Here is a 14,196-nt window from a genome sequence, read left to right on the forward strand (position 1 = left end):
TCTCAAAAATTTTGTGATAGCTGGGATATTTAAAAAGAAAATGGTTGATTTTTCAGGAAAAAATCTATTTGTTCCAACGGATAGATAGAGGCTGACATGAAATATTAGCCACTTCTCTTTACGTGTATCAACAAAGAGTGGCGAAGGTCAAGCACATTTTAGTCCGTTTGACGTCTTATTTTTATTACGTCGACTCTTCTTTTTTTATGTGGCAATTTGTCAATTTTTGTTTATTTAATGTGTCACGTTCACAAGTGTCCGATATTTCTGATATAATTTATGGGACGGACTACGCAGATTTAAATGTAAATGTTTTCAATATTTACTCATGAGGTTGACAAAACTTGATAAAAAAATTTAAAAAGTTCGTTGTGTAATTTATTTAAAACAGGTTAAACAATTATTATTTTTAGAAATTGTATTTTCATACTTCGGTAAAACGCCAATTGAATATAGTGGAAATAAAAATTTAATTTACGATTCAAAAAAATTATCGGATTATTTCTCATTTTATCAGATTTAAATGAATGTGGTGCCCATCAGCTAAAAATTCTCAATTGAGACCTTGACATTTAGACCAATTTGTACTAATCTTAAAAAAAAAATTTGGGATAACAGAAAGTTATATCTAAACTGACGATGAATCCCGCTTGTTCCAGAAATATTTTTAAGAATTTGAGGTGTCCTAATAATCTTTAAAAAAGTTTCCGAGATAACGGGTTTTCTCGAGACAAGATAAAGTTTATAAAAAAAATTTCGAGGAAGAAAATTTCGAGACGGAATGTACAATATTTCGGGACTAGAAAAATTCCAAAAGAAAATTTTAAGCTTTACTTAGTCATATGTGTGTGACATAAATTGCTATGAATAGGCTCTTATCAAAGGACTATTGCGGAAAAACAAGCGGTTATATCATCTGACGTACTTCGCTTGGAAGTATGATTAAATTAATTTTCAGACAGAAAGTGCACGTGTCAGCTATCAAAGGTGTAATTTTCATAATTTTGCAGCTAATGAACGCGTTGTACTGTCGTCTCTTTACTTGTTTGCTCCTCTCATTCTCGAATAACTTACGTCAAACTACTAGTGACGGACTGTTTTTTTTTATGTTTCTTTTTTTAAGTTGTATTTTTAGCTCGCGATTCCACGTTTTTCTCCCATGATATTGTATTTGTCTGTCAGTGAAAGCTTAATTTTAGATGGAAAACACGTTTGACATCGAGTGCGGTGCTCTTGAAGGTTTTTTGTCGCTGACGATGAAACATAATTATTTTGACGAACTATTTTTGAGCACATACTAACGGGAAATTTTTTAACAGGTATGTGAGCGTTGATTCTGTTTTGTTAATATTAACTAGCTGCTTCAAATAAAATAGTTTGACAATTCAAAGAAAATTTTTTTTATTAAAATTTTACTTGATAAAACTTGGAATAATAATCGTGAAAAACGGTATAATTTTATGCACTTCACAAATTTTATACTGAAACTGAATTCCACTTTGATACCAAGATAAAGGTCGTATGCACAATAATAGAGGCTCTGACTTATTTTCCACTTTTTGAATAGGTGTTTGAAGTAACTATTTCAGTTACTGACAAAAAATTAATTTAATGATCCATCAATGAATATTGTAACATTTACAATAAATTCTGTTTATTTTATTACAAATTATATTTATTTATTAAAAAATTTTATTTATTTTTACAATAAAATCTATTAATTTTTATAATAAATTCTATTTATTACTATTGACTGAGATGAATGTAAAATGTAGTTTAATCAAACATGTCGGATTCTGAGTGCAATAAAAATAATTGACAAATTTAAAGAAAAATAAATGTTAAGAGTTTTGGACGCGTTCGAATAAGTATTTTTCTACCTTAACAAATACTGATGAAATCCAACATTCAATCACTGGTTGAAAAAATGTTAATTGGAAACTTCTTTTTTAAATTTATTACTATTTTTTTTGTATAGATTAATCATTTATAAGAAATCAATGGTAGTTGAACTAAGCTTAAATGAGATTCGTATCCTTAATAAAAAAATTATGAAGCTTCTAATAATAACAATAATAAAAAATAAAAAAAATTTTGTACTAAAATTTTCATACATAAGCTTTCCAGGTTTAAATATGCGAAAATGTGGATGAATATGCGTAAGTCCACTTCTACAACTGAATTCATTTTTTTTAATGCTCACCCTGATTCTATTACAAGCATCAGTAATGTCCACTGTAAAACTCCCACTTTAACTGTTTTAGGTGTGATTAAGTATATATTATAATTATCCTTGAAAGTTTGTAAGTGCTTTGTAAATTTAAAAAGTGTTAGGAAATATTTTTTTTGCATAACGCATTGTCGATGTAATTTTGTAAATATTGAGCCCCTTTTATTTAGATTACAGACACACATACCGAGAAATATTATGAGATATTTCCACAAAAGTCCTTGTTTTAAATAAATCATATATTTATAATCTGAATGTAATAATGTTCATTTTCAGTAAACCCTTATTATTTCTCAATGATATTTAAATTTTTCTGTACACACTGTAAATATTTTGTACAATAATTAGTTATTCAGCAGTAAAAAATATATGTAACCCGAATTTCATAAATAATTTCCTATCAAATACAATAATGATTTTTGAAAAACTTTTTATACAGTTTACACTGTAAATTTAATTTTTGAAGCCTTTTTAAATACATTTATCACTACTTTCTCATTACAATACCTCAACAAATTTCTTATTGTATTGTGAAAAATATAGTTTAATTACCTCAATTTGCTTAAATAACTGCAACAGTAAATATTTTTGTGAATTAAATTGCTTCTTATCAAAAAGTAAATTAGTTTTTAATTGAATCAATACTGTAGAAATTACTTAAAAACCTTTTTATTTGACTGCCTGATTTTCTTTGTACTTCACTGAACAAGTACCGTCCGAAAAGCCCAACGTGTCAGCCTAAAAACCTAACAGCATACTCTCTAAAGCTGAATCAGTCAAATTTTCCTGCGAATTAGTGAAATGTCGTTTACTTATTGTAATTCTTTACACTTTTAATAAGTCAATATCGTCTAACTTCAGAGAGTAAATAAATAAATAAATAAAAAAAAAAAAATTCCAAAAAACGTTCAACTACTAAAAACAAGAAAGTATAAGCCAAACGGTCTGGTTCACAGAGCGCGCAGCGACAGCGCGTCCCGTTCTCGGCGACGAGTGGAACGGACTCGAGCGGCTCGTCAACCTTACGCGAGGACTTCACCGGCGGCAAGGAAGACAACAACAACTTCCAACACCAGCAGCAACAACAATACGGCACCGCGGCAACGAATATCATCGGCGGAAGCGGTATAGGAAGCAGCTCGCTTGGAGGCGGGGGAGGAGGTGGTGGTGGCCTAAGGGGCGGCCGAGCCTCCCAATTCGCCCCGGTCAACAGTCTTGCCTCGGCGACGCGCATGATAAACCACCACCTCTTCGGCACGATCGCTAGTTCCAAGCACAACACCGGTAATTCGACTCATTAGTGGCCCCACGAGTAGAGCACCTATGCATACATACATACTTATACATAATACATATTTATTATTACTATTATACGTAGAAACACATACACACACGTCTATAATACCATAATTTTTATTACCTCCGATATTTTTACTATACATCATTATATATTTATACGTGAATAATTATATTCTCACGCAGCACTACGAGAAAAACGCTGCGTCAATTGCACTGTCTGTTACTTGGTTCTCTATTTTTTTATTGTGAATGTTATTACATTTAGAAAGAATATTTTTTTACTTTTTTTTTTTTTCTTCTGAAACTAACGATCATCGAGATTGTTATGAGTATCGACGATGTAGCTTTTGGCACAAGTATATGTGGACTCGGTATCAAGAAATGATTGTATTGTAAATAAACAAAAAAGTGAGAAAAAATATGGGAGTTTTTGGTTGCAGAACCAAGTGTAAATGTGTGTAACTGGTTTTCGCGCGCACCTTCGTTTATGAACGTTCGTTGACGAATGTATAAATATATATATATATATAAAATGTGTTTCGTTGATTGTTGACACAAATATGTTTGTGAAAGTTTATTGCTACACGTATATTTATAGTTGAAAAAATTATTTGACGATAAATCATCTGGTTGATCGACATTTGACAACACGATGGTTTTGAAGACTAATATAAATTTTATTAATTGGATGGACAATCTTTTGTATTTGCTAATCTCTTTGCGGAGAAGTTAAAAAATGGAAGATTTAGTTTTACGGAGAAAGTACGCAAATATTATACGATCCATGGAGACAAAGGAGTATATTTACCAATAACTCAAGTGATATTGATTGATGAAGAATTAATAGCAATAAAGTTCTGCGTTTTAAGCAGAGAAAATATAAAACTTTGAGTTCACTTTCATACGAATCTCTTAACATACACTTCCCTTGTTGTAAAGATTAGTGTACGCTTTTTGTTTGTGTGTAAGTGTGTACGTTTTTTTTCTTTTTTTTTTCTGCAGCTATACCTATAAATTATTTACAATCAACTATTTACGCAGACATTTACATGACAAAAGTAGGTGGGTATTTTTCTGTGTAAACGTCACTAAAAAAAAAAAAAAAGAACCGTCAATGTTGTGAACTAATCGTTATATTTCTAACATAACAAAACACTAACTACTAATGACTAAAGTCGTTGTTTAGTGAAAAATTTACCATGCATGTAAATTGTTTCATTAAAAAAAATTTTTAACTGATTGATGTTTTAACTATGAAGTACAAAATTTCTCGATGATTAAAAACTGTTTATTACAAATAACAAAAACAGTAAATAAAGTTGATTTTTCCCTATAAAAATTGTAACGAACAATCAAAAGTTTTAATCACACGCCACTTGGTGAATACTTGAAAATTGAGCTTTTTTATTTATGAAACTCAGTCTTTGCATGAATAATTTTTTTATTCTAGTCGTTCTGTCAGGCAGCTCATGTATTAAGTACACATTTTTTGCATACAAAAAATGACGAAGCTAGATCACGTCGAAGCTATAAAATGTGGTGCAACCTTCGTGACGTCCAGTACTTCCTATCGTAAACTTTAACTTAAACACTTTACTGTCAAAAATGTTTGCCTATGTAAGAAAACATAAATATGGTTTTTTAAAATTGCAACGGCCAAATTTTTTTTCAAAAATCAGTAATTTGTACATTTATAGACATCCAATTTAAGGAGGTATAAGGAAATTTTTTTCTAAACTGAACATAACTCTGAAAAAAAATTTGTTCAATGCAAAAAAAACCCTCATAAATTTTGAAAATCCATGAAGGTAATCGTAATTTAATTTATACAACTAAAATTTATGATTTATATTGAAAATCGTATTGGAAACTGTATTGGAAATCGTATTAAAAACTAAACAAAAATTGGTTAATTATTTCTATTGAAGTTCAAGATTAAAATAAATTTAACAATCCATTTTGTATAACTTAAAATTTTTAACCACAGACCAACAATATTACTAGTTAACTATTTTTCATTCAAAATCGAAAAACCATTGAACATAAAATGTATTTTTTCGGCACGTTTCAACAAATAACGAGTTAGAAATGTAACGATTTATTAATCACAAGACGTGATAAGTCGTGGACTTTATTTCATTAACGCTTGAGAGCCATAAATGTAAATTAAAAAAAAAAAAAAAAAAAAAAAAAAAAAAACTGAAAAGACATTCAGAACACGTACAAAAATATAATACAAACTTAGTTTAAAAGTTAACTGTAAAAATATACCAGGTCAAACGTAGACCTAGAAAACAGTGTGATAATCTAAGTATTTCATAATAGGCGCAAAACAGCCTCATTGTTATTACCGTTATTTTATAAATATTTGAAAACGTACCCACATTTGGGTCCAAGTTTTACTTTTCTCCTTCAGCTTAAACAATTTTAAATAATCAAATGTACTACTTAAGTTTTTTTGCAGTCAGATTTTAAACTTATGACACATAATAAGTCACCTACAACCCTACAATTACCTTATGCAGCTTCAAGTGTCATAAATAAAACCTGCTAGACATGTGTATACATACATTAACAACCAGATTTGAGTCATCACCGCCATTTGCTTTTCGTCCATAGTGTTGCACTAAAAGGATATTTTATAACCATACATACGTAATATATAAGTATGCATGTACGATATATTACAGTACATTACAACAGGCTGACATATATTAGCCTGACCTTAATGGTGGTTCATCGAAATTGACACGATTACCAGTGTAATACTCTCCAGCATTGGTTAAAGACAACTTCGTCATTTGGCCTTTTTAATTTGATGATTCTTTGAATAACGATAATATACTGGTAGCTTGTTTAAATTTTATAGTCGGTGAAATTTCGTTTACTCTTTGCGAATTTTGAAATTTTTAATTTTTTTTTTCAACTCTTCGAAAGGTTTATAAATTTATGAACTATTTTTTTTTAAAGTTTTAGTCTTTAAAATGGAAGTTTAAAAAAAGTAAAAGTACATAGATGATTGTAAAGACTGAAATTGTTGGGGACAATCTAGATACCGTCGTAGCGAGTGGATTTTATTGAAACGAAGATAAAAAGGAATGTCTGATCGATTTGCTACTATTAAGGTCCTGCAAGAAGGAAAAGCCCAAGGAGAATAAATTATTCCTTGTCACGTCACGCTTCGTTGATAACACACGTCTTCAATTCGAAACACATCTCTGAGATATGCACTTCGCAGTTTAGTACCATCTTATCTACAGCACTAAAGTTACATTTTCTTGTCCGCTACGATTTACAACATAATTAAGACATAGTCAATAAATACTTTCAACTGAAACAACTTTACGTCAAACTTTTTTTTTTTTTAATTAAAAAACGAAATTTGCTAAGTTGCTCGTAACTTGGTAAGATATATATTTTTAATACATTGGCTACTACTTGCTGCCATTAATAATTATTTAAAATTAATTAAAAGTGTTTGAATTTCTTTCGTAATTTTTGCTAGACTATAAAATATTGAACGAAATATATTTTTACTCATTTAAATTAATAAAAAATTGACGTAAGTTTCACAATAATGCATATAAAAATGAAAATTAATTAAAAAATATATTAAATATAAGATTGGCTAAAAAAATAAGTACCTAATCGTATTTAATTTTACTAACCTAATATTTTTACTTAGCAGACATAATTATTTATTAATTAATACTTTCGGTCGTTACTTGATGAAGATTTAATTCCATATTAAAATCAAATGAAAAATGAGTTTATAAATAAATCTTCACAATTTATCATATTATTGAAGATTTATTTATTAACTCATTTTTCATTTGATTTTAATATATAATTATTCATTATTGAGAACAATGATTTCATTCGATGATTATAGAAATTTTTAATAATTATGAAGGAGAGTCAATTCCTTCATCCACTGTGTTACGGAAGTTTTTAATTTTTTTCTAATCATTGGTGTAACTTTTATCTGATACAAGTATTTTTTCACTTAAAATATCCTAAGCTTAATAATTTTATACATTAATTAGTAGTGAGAGTTATAAATGTAAGTTCAATTGATCTGATTACCTCACATATATTTTAACTAATGCGATTCAACGTTACATATCAAAGACTACATAAAACTTTATGTAAATTTTATAGTTGTTTTCATATGTATTTTTCATAAATTTATATGACTACAGCTAAGTCATTTACAATTAAATCATAACCCAATAACCAAACGTAGTGAATAAAAAAAAAATAAAAAAATTAGATAAACTTAATACTAATCATGTCAAACAGTAAATCTGTTTTTTATACAAGTAGGCAAAAATATATTACTGCAATAAATCATACATAATGTAAATAAGTGTCAAAATTAGCATTATTCTTCACTCTAAAATTAATTAAAATCAAGTAATAGTTTTGATGATTCGTTTTTAATTAAAAACTATTGGGGCAATAAAAATGAGACACTTTTTAGAATAATTAAATATGTGTGATTGTTCGGAAATTTTAACTTTTATTAAGTGTACATATAACATGCCACCTTCCTAGAAGCTAGAAATGCTACGCACGTTTTTTAGGTGGTAATCTAGTTTAATTAGTTTTAGAATATAAAAAAATTGAAGAAATAAAATGAAAACTGTTTATTAAATTACTCAATTTCTATTAAATTACTTAACTAGTTTGAAAGCATTTTAAACTTAGTATTTAGTGTCATTGACATGAAAAATTGTTCTAAAAATCATTAGATTATTTTTTATACTATAATAGTTTAACATTTAACAAGTGGTTAAAACCTTACGAAACACAAACAATACATGTAAACATCAAGTGCAAAAAATGTTTTTACAGACAAGGAACCATCAAAATTTATGAAATTATGGTAATTACTAAATGAAACATTTTCAATCCGATAAAGAACGAAAAATATTTTTTATCTCTCCGCATTTAACGAAAGTTCATGATGTAATTTAAAATACAATCATTTTTAAAACGATGAGTTAATCAAAAAAAACTGACCATCAATGGAATTTAAGAAAATTCAGCAATTTTTTAAAAACAAAGAAAGAATTGACAAAAAAGACCTGTAACAACTTTTAAGATTAAAAAAATATATGTAAAATCGTTCAGCGAACAAAGAAAATGTTAACATATAAAAAAAAATCATCCACACTCAATCACAGAAGAAAAAAATAAACATTAGCAACAGCTAGAAGTGCCAATACGTAGAAAGATGCTTACTGCTTTTAAGTGAGCGAGAGAAAAAAAAGAGAAACCAAATGAGATTAAGGGTGCAAAAGATATTCTAAATTTGGTCCAATGTGGGGCCTGGCTGATGCGTTGTTTGCAGGGAAGAGGGAAGGTACAAGTAAGCTATCCCTGTCGGCCGACTCGATAGACGACTCAACGACTCCCTTCATAGAACGGCAACGCATATCTAAATCGATATTAAAGAAGTCAGAGAGCAGCAATAACTATTATAGCAATGCCGGTGGTGACTCCGACACCGAGAAGCTCATAACTTCCTGCGACAATACCAACACGTCCTCTTGTACCACCGCCTACTCTGGCGGGACGGCCATGTGTGACAACGACAGCGCCGGCCTCACACTACTTGGCAACGCTTTTCCCAACGTCTATGGTACGCGCGACAATACCCACGAATCACACTCTCATTTACCAGCACAATTCATACTTTTTCACGTTTACTCTAAAACTGATCCACTCCATATCGTATAAGCCATAAAAGAACAAATGTTTTGAAAAAAAAAAAAAAAAGTAAATTAGGACAGGCCCTGGATTGTCACTATACCTCTTACAAATTAAGTACATCATTAGGCTTTTGTACAATATTGTCATTGTAATGTCATTTGGTGTGTTTTCTCTGCGTGTGGCATGTGTATGAGGGTGAGTGTATGCATCACCAAATATTCTTTAAACGCAGAGTATAACCAGTTAATTACAACTAAATTTTAAGATTTTTTTATTTTTCATTGTACCACGTTTAATGAAAAATCTTGTTTCTAATCCTTGTACCCATTCATAAAATAAAACAATAAAGTAAATTAACTTTTTACGGGACGTTGGACAGCTTTAGATGTAAAACCTCTCAAAGAATTGAAGAACAAAAATTATTGATATGCAAACCAGAAATTTGAAAGTAGGTAGCACACCTCGAAGTTGACGCAACATCAACACGCCAACGTCCCACGCGCCGTCCAACGTCTCAATTAATTACCAGGAAAAGTGGCCGGTTCACGCGATAACTCGAGAGCCCCGTCTCGTGATCACTTAACGTCACCGCGTAGCTTTGGCTCTCCTTGGCCTTAACAGCACGTGGGTGCACTTAAATCTCATCTTTGAAAGCAGCCGTTGTATTGGATGGGGAAAAAATGAATAACAAGCTTACGTGGCGCTCGTGAGATGGTTTTGAGTATCTCTTGCGATCCGCCTTCGAGGATGCTTTTTGTTGAGCTCTCTCATTGTCACGTACTTGGGACTTATCTCCGTTGAGAAAAAAACGCGGAATATCGTGATATTCTCGTGCTGGGCAACGTTATCAGGTACAGGCACTAGCTTCAAGTTTTCGCGCGTAACTGCCGCTTTTCCGATAATCTGTAATTTGTGTTTCATCGTTGTCTTTTTTTTTTTCGTTAAAATGAATGTCAGGCAAGAATCTGATCATACTATGTGTATTTATATAAGTAACATCGTTGTACTTTGATGAAAGAAATTAATGCAAGTCTGTTGTGACATGTTTTGTGGACAGATCCGAGCGAGGACAAAAATTTCATTTCCAAGTTACCTATGTCGCTGTTCGGTGACGCGATGGAAGGTATATTTACCAATACACTTATTATAATTAAAAATGCCAAAGTTTCGGAATGACAAACAAGTATTTGACGTTGTTAATATTTTTTTGCTATGTACATCGGACGGTGGATCATATTTTCATTTAACTGTCGATAAAAGTCATTAAGTTGTGATTAATTGTGAATTTTTTTTGTCGTGATTATTCGTTTGGAAAAACTAATTTCTGCTTTTCAAAAGGTATACTTGACGATCGTAACCCTTTAGGAAAAAAGCTAAATATTTCCTAGTACTGTACGAAATGAGATACCATTAACTAGTACGTGCATCGTACAAAATCAATGTCTGACCATAACGGCTCTGTACTACTTGAAACTGTGCTACGATACAAAACCAATTCTCATACGAGGTTCTAATCATAAACAAGTTAATTTCTGATCTTTAAATAAAAAAATATTATATTCTAACAAAAAAATTTAATTTTTCAATTAAATGTTATTGCAGTTTGTAGGTCACTCTATAACAGGCTATAGTGAAGTTCAATTTTGGAATATGTAAAAGTATTTAAAAATTATCCACCCGTGCTATACTTTAGATGCTCATCAACCGTTGACTTGTTTCTAATTCAAAACATTTGATTTTTTTTATTATTCTAGATTTTGTACGCTTGTGAGAATATCTAAAATTCCATTAAGAAAAATATTCATTTTAATCAAAAGTTCTTTTTTTTTATGCTTGTATCCCAATTTCGAACAAAAAATTATTATTTTGTAAAGAATATACGTTGTTAAAAGCAAAAATTTTGTGATAATTTCTTTTGTTAAATATTAGAAGTCAGAAACAGTACAAAAAAATATCCAATTACTTTTTTTATATTTTTTCATTCGTTTTCAATAAAAACGTATTTTTTAAAGACTCTGCTGTAGAAATTATTATGAAACTATTCTTGAAAACAGAAAAAACTACTTTCGTAAAAATAGCTGTAAAACAAGAACCAAAATGAAATATTTATTTTATAGGAGAAAAGTACACTACGAACACATGTCATGTTTGCAAAATATTTCATTAGCAAACAATACAGTCATATTTTTTAAAACTTGGAAAACGTTAAAAATTGTGTTTTCATTCTTTTAGATATTCACGCAGAATTTTTTGGTTTTCCAAAATACTCTCTTGCACGGATTCCTACACTTTGAACGATGTATTTCGAGGAAGGGATTATTTATAATTAGGTTTTTTTTAATCAATGGCAAAATCACGTTTTTTAATTTAGAGACGAACCTATAAACACACTATATACCAATACCTTGTTTTTGGTATGAATGTTTCCGAGTCACGTGAGAAACAGCCTGACCTGCCCGCCTTCTGCATACACTACGTTGTTTACTACGTCATCGAAAACTTGCATGCCTTGGAACTTAATTAAGTCATATTTTAGATAGCTAAAGTCATCTCAGAAAAATATGTATTATTATTTAGGATATCGTGAAACACTGAAATATCGATTAGGTAAAAATATATTACCAAATATAAGGGGTTAGTCGAGCTTTTATCTAAATCGACGTCACGAGATAGTGACGTGAGGTTTTCCCAATTTTTAAAAATTAGTTTTTTAACATGGAGCGTTAGTTAATTTTTTATTACATTATAGAAAAAATGCAAGTACTCCATGTGGTGTATCAAAGCGCAAAAACTTCAAAGACTTATACCCCGTATCCGTGATCCGAAACGAAAGATTACCATCCGGTGTACATAACTTTTGTAGATTATAAAACGCATAAAAAAATTATTATCATTTGATTTGATCATTTATTGTCATTATTATGTTTACGATCGAAAACATTGCTTGTATTTTTAGAATAAAAAGATACGATCGATGAATTAAGATGCATAAAATAGCGATCCTTGACATAATAATATGCGACCTTTACTCATGCTTGTAAATATAATGTGTTGTATTATTCGAGGTAGTTCTAGGTCAGTGATTCGGTAGAGCTTCTTTAATGACAACAATTTGACGCCTTCGAGAGCTTTTTCTCTTTTTTTTTTAGGTTCCACTGTTGTACACATTTTGATCATTACAAACATAGTGATATCGTAATACCTGAAGTCCTGTAGTTGTTACAATGAGCCCGTTTGCATGAAAGTTTCATTGTGGAATTTTTTGATTTGTTTGATGATTTTTTTATGGTTAGAAAAAAAAGGAAATTTTTCGCTTATAGCTCACACGCATTAAAAAAAAATATATATAGATTAAGCTTTGCTGTGTGCGTGCATGTACCAAGTCTCGCTGTAGGCGAATGTAGGGAAATTAAAATCCAGCATACGGATGATTGAGGACGAGTCACACGTCCTTTTGAGAACTTATATTTAATGCATCGCACGTCTCACCCCTGCATTCTCGACGTCATGGAAAATTATGCTTTCATTCTATATTTCACCCCATTTTATGAAATACGTTTTTAGAATCTAATGATACCGAATTTTGATGAGAAGGACGATGTTTAATGAAATGAATTATATGTAACTAAGTTTTACAGATGAGTAAGTAACGTGTAAGTTATTAGCATAAATATGAAATTTTGCACTTTTAGCCAGTAGAGAGCAATTTTAAAATACTAAAGTTTGATTAGTTAGTCGAAACTCTAGAAGAACAAAAAAATCTTGGAACGATTTAATTATACCGAACTTTCGCTTTCGTAGCTGCTATATATGTATTGCGGCACTTGAAACATTTCGATGAGATATTCAAATCAGCTCATTTGTATTTCGAGATTGAATTTAATATCGACTCAAATCGCGCCTCGTCGCTCATACCTGACTGGAATAATATTTTTGGCAAAAAAATTAGTATTTACGTTCAACTTTGCGAATAATGAACAATTCCTGATTTGAACAATCTTTCAACATCTAAAAAAAAATGCGCTAAAAGGATCATTTTCACGAAACAAGAAAAAAAAAAAAAAAAAAAAAAAAAAAAAAAAAAAAAAGCTCAACTGCTAGAGTAAAGCATTCTAAAAAACCTGTGCAACCGCAATACATATAAAAAAAAAAGATAGAGCGCATAGCAGATAAGAGAGAAAAGAAAGGCAATCAGGAGAAAAAGCCCCAATAACGAGTCCCCGCTCTGTTTTCAGAGGAGAAGCAGGCGCGCGACGAGACGACGCAGGAGAACAAGAACAAGCGAGCGTACGAGGATTTGCGCGCGCTCAAGCTCAAGCCGCGCTTCAAGGACCCCCTGGACCAGCACTCCCGCGACAACCAGTCGATACTGCTGACCTCCCTGAGGCCCCAGCACTCGACCAAGAGGCCGAACCCGCAAAACGACAAGCGCCACCCGTCCACCGGCAAACCGAGTCTTCCTCAGGATTACCGGTCGTAGCCTCCCCTGCTACGCTTGCGCACTGCTCGTCACTTCCTCACCGAGTTAAGCCTTCCTCTTCCCTCGCGCTTTCACGCCCCACTGTATCGCTATTATTATTATTATTGTACTTTATTTTGATACTCTCTCACCAGTATTGTTCTTTATTTCCCTTTGACGAGTTTCTTCTCTCTCTACCTCTTGAGTGAACTGAATGTTATGATAAAGCGTCCGTAGGGTAGATATTTTCTTTTTCACAACGTTGATTCCATAGTAGATGTTTTGTATGTGTGTCGTTTGTTGAAAAAGTGTCGCGTCGAAGATGCTGTTACGGAATATTGTGAAATTTTTGTACAAAATGAATATTGTTGAAGATATTGTTCACGCTCATCCGTTGACCTACTTTTTTAATATCTAAAGTTCCACTGTATGCCCTTTACGATTTTTAACTCCAAGAACGAACGAGACTTTTTTATCGGAAAAACAAAGC

At 31.1% G+C, this 14,196-nt stretch overlaps 1 protein-coding gene across 1 annotated transcript in view; it reads left to right on the forward strand.

Moving 5' to 3' along the window:
• Window positions 1-13,783, forward strand: part of Shab (Shaker cognate b) — a 58,058-nt gene extending 44,275 nt beyond the window's left edge. Inside the window, exons 10-13 of the mRNA XM_023390946.2 lie at window positions 3,187-3,514; window positions 8,886-9,176; window positions 10,305-10,370; window positions 13,483-13,783. Coding sequence (XP_023246714.2) covers window positions 3,187-3,514; window positions 8,886-9,176; window positions 10,305-10,370; window positions 13,483-13,727 — 930 coding nt within the window. The 3' untranslated portion in view covers window positions 13,728-13,783. The remainder of the gene's footprint in view (window positions 1-3,186; window positions 3,515-8,885; window positions 9,177-10,304; window positions 10,371-13,482) is intronic.
• Window positions 13,784-14,196: the final 413 nt, after the last annotated feature.

Source organism: Copidosoma floridanum, unplaced genomic scaffold (genome assembly GCF_036245765.1).
Source record: "Copidosoma floridanum isolate Cflo_tuat_1 unplaced genomic scaffold, Cflo_Japanese_pri ptg000013l, whole genome shotgun sequence".
NCBI lineage: Eukaryota > Metazoa > Arthropoda > Insecta > Hymenoptera > Encyrtidae > Copidosoma > Copidosoma floridanum.